Raw genomic sequence first — 2,336 nt, 5'->3', positions numbered from 1 at the left:
TCTCAAAATGGTCATGGACGTGAGTAGACGTCCAAACCAGGCCAATATGTTGGGGTACGTTGTTTAAAACAAAATAAAACAATATAAACATAGTCTCTGTCAAACTAGTATCTAAAGCAAATGGATGCTTGTCTCTACAGGGTGAGGTTGTTGCATCGTGACGTTTTCTACCCTGACTACAGCCCGCTACTATCGATCAACTACCCCAGACATGATGGGTTTTAACAGAACAGAATCATATTTAAGGTTGAGATATGTTAAAATAAAATTCCCAATACATAATACCATTATTTCGCCCTGACACATCACCTGTACCTAAAGACACTTGGGTAGAAAATGTACTGATATCACCGAATTGCCATGTGAAGAATCTTGCTTGATATAGAGAGAGAGAGAGAGAGAGAGAGAGAGAGAGAGAGAGAGAGAGAGAGAGAGAATGGTTGGCTATGAGGACGCGAGTATATGTGTTGGTGGATGGGAATAAGGGGAGGTGAGTTTTTTCCCTTTTATGAGTCCTGAAAAGAAAAGAGCAAATATTCCGCACACATCTGGCGCGCGGATGAGTGCAGCAATATACTATGAATTAAACTCATTAGGGAGACGTAGAGACAAAGAGGAAACTTTCACCACTGTTGAAGTGGGACCACTTAATCGTCTTTATGCAAGACCGGGAGAAGAAAGGCTCTGGAGGACGCGGAGAGACCTAGAAAAGGAGGAGGAGGAGGAGGAGGAGGAGGAGGAGGAGGAAGGAGTCAAAGATGAAAGAACGCTAAAGCGCGAAGCCAGAGGAGCCGGGCACCAAAATTAACAGACGAAGGGGAAGAAAGACGCATGAGGGGAATGAGACTGTAAATGAGGAATCAGACGATATAAAAGGGATTTAGAGCTCGATGAAGGAGATGAAAAGAACACTGGTTTGTTGAACTATGCAGGAAACAAACGCCGCTACTGCTGCTGATGATATTACTAATACATACACGATATGTGACACGTGGAATAAACTGCCATCAGAAGTTGTAAACAGCAACAGTGTGGAAGAGTTTAAAAGAAAGCTAGACAAAATAATTAGGACACTGTGAATGCACAGTAAAACCTGCTCCTACAGAATAAGTGAGCACACGATGTCTCCTAGGATGGACTAACAAGTCTTTGAGACATCCTAATCCTTGCAACGCCTTGTAACTATGACTAAAATATCGATAAATTGTTCTGAGATTAAAGACTGAAAAAAAAGAGGTGGAGTGATTCTATCACATATTGTACCTGAAATCAGGATATAATCAAGTGAATCAGTGTAATTTTAAAAGTAGGCTCCTATTATCTTTTGAGACTTCATGTCTCAAATCCAGTACCGTAACTACGGATGCTTCTATCAATAGCATTTTTTCTTCAATTAATCTAACTTCTTTCTCTAAACATCTGAAATACTTTGATGGGTCACTGAATTCTAAACTGAAAATTTATTCTGATCTACACCAAATCAAATATCTGTACTTCAGGAAAAAAACACACACACAATTCCAGCAAATGAGGGCCATATTTCTTATAACCTCAACGACCTACAAGAAATATTACTTGACGCAGTATTGGTGATTTCAAAACGATACACAAAGTATACTATACCAGACAAGGGTCCTTAGAGCAACTTCTCAAGCTAATATGAAAGTATTCATACAGAAAAAAAAGAAAAAAAATCAACATTTCACGGAGTATGATCCACATTTTAGAAAAATCAAAATCTGGAGAGAGAAAAAGTAAAATGTATTAAACATGAAAATTAGAAATAAATATCAACAAACAAATAACAAACACGTCAGAATACAGAATTCGAAAACGTTGCACACTCACATATACACACACACACACACACACGTGCCGAGGTAACATTCACTCTGTTTCTTTTCAGGGCAGTAATTGTATTTCGTCGATTTTGTTCCTGCCTATCTTAAAAAAAATAAATAAAAAAAATAAACTTCACGTTTTCCTGAAGTCTACTGGTTCTACGCATCACAGACGAACAAAGGAAGAACCAGATAACACGCACGATGCAAGCAAATGAGCGTCACCCCCGCCCCCCTCCAATTATCTCCCCTTATCAAGATATCGTGTTCCTGCTGATAAGGACTTCACGTGATAATGAACTTCATCTCCTCTCGGCATATCCTTGGTTCCCCTAAATTAGCGCTGACCTCGCAAAGATCAATTGGCCCTCATCAGGACTTCCACCAAGTTCTGGACAAGCGCAGGCTTACCTCAACGTTCATATAGAGCCTTGCAATTCTGACTCGTTTTCAAAGTTTAAGGGGCTCTATACTTCACAGATGTGGAATTTAAGT

General features: G+C 39.6%; 1 protein-coding gene across 1 annotated transcript in view; it reads left to right on the top strand.

Moving 5' to 3' along the window:
* Nucleotides 1-808, top strand: part of LOC135208299 (ABC transporter F family member 4-like) — an 89,029-nt gene extending 88,221 nt beyond the window's left edge. The window contains exons 6-7 of the mRNA XM_064240402.1: nucleotides 1-19; nucleotides 597-808. The exon at nucleotides 1-19 is cut by the window's left edge and continues 60 nt beyond it. Coding sequence (XP_064096472.1) covers nucleotides 1-19; nucleotides 597-808 — 231 coding nt within the window. The remainder of the gene's footprint in view (nucleotides 20-596) is intronic.
* The last annotated feature ends 1,528 nt before the right edge of the window (nucleotides 809-2,336 follow it).

Source organism: Macrobrachium nipponense, chromosome 35, assembly GCF_015104395.2.
Source record: "Macrobrachium nipponense isolate FS-2020 chromosome 35, ASM1510439v2, whole genome shotgun sequence".
Taxonomy (NCBI): Eukaryota; Metazoa; Arthropoda; class Malacostraca; order Decapoda; family Palaemonidae; genus Macrobrachium; species Macrobrachium nipponense.
Note: the sequence above shows the minus strand (reverse complement) of the source record. Positions and strands in the feature narration are given on the sequence as shown.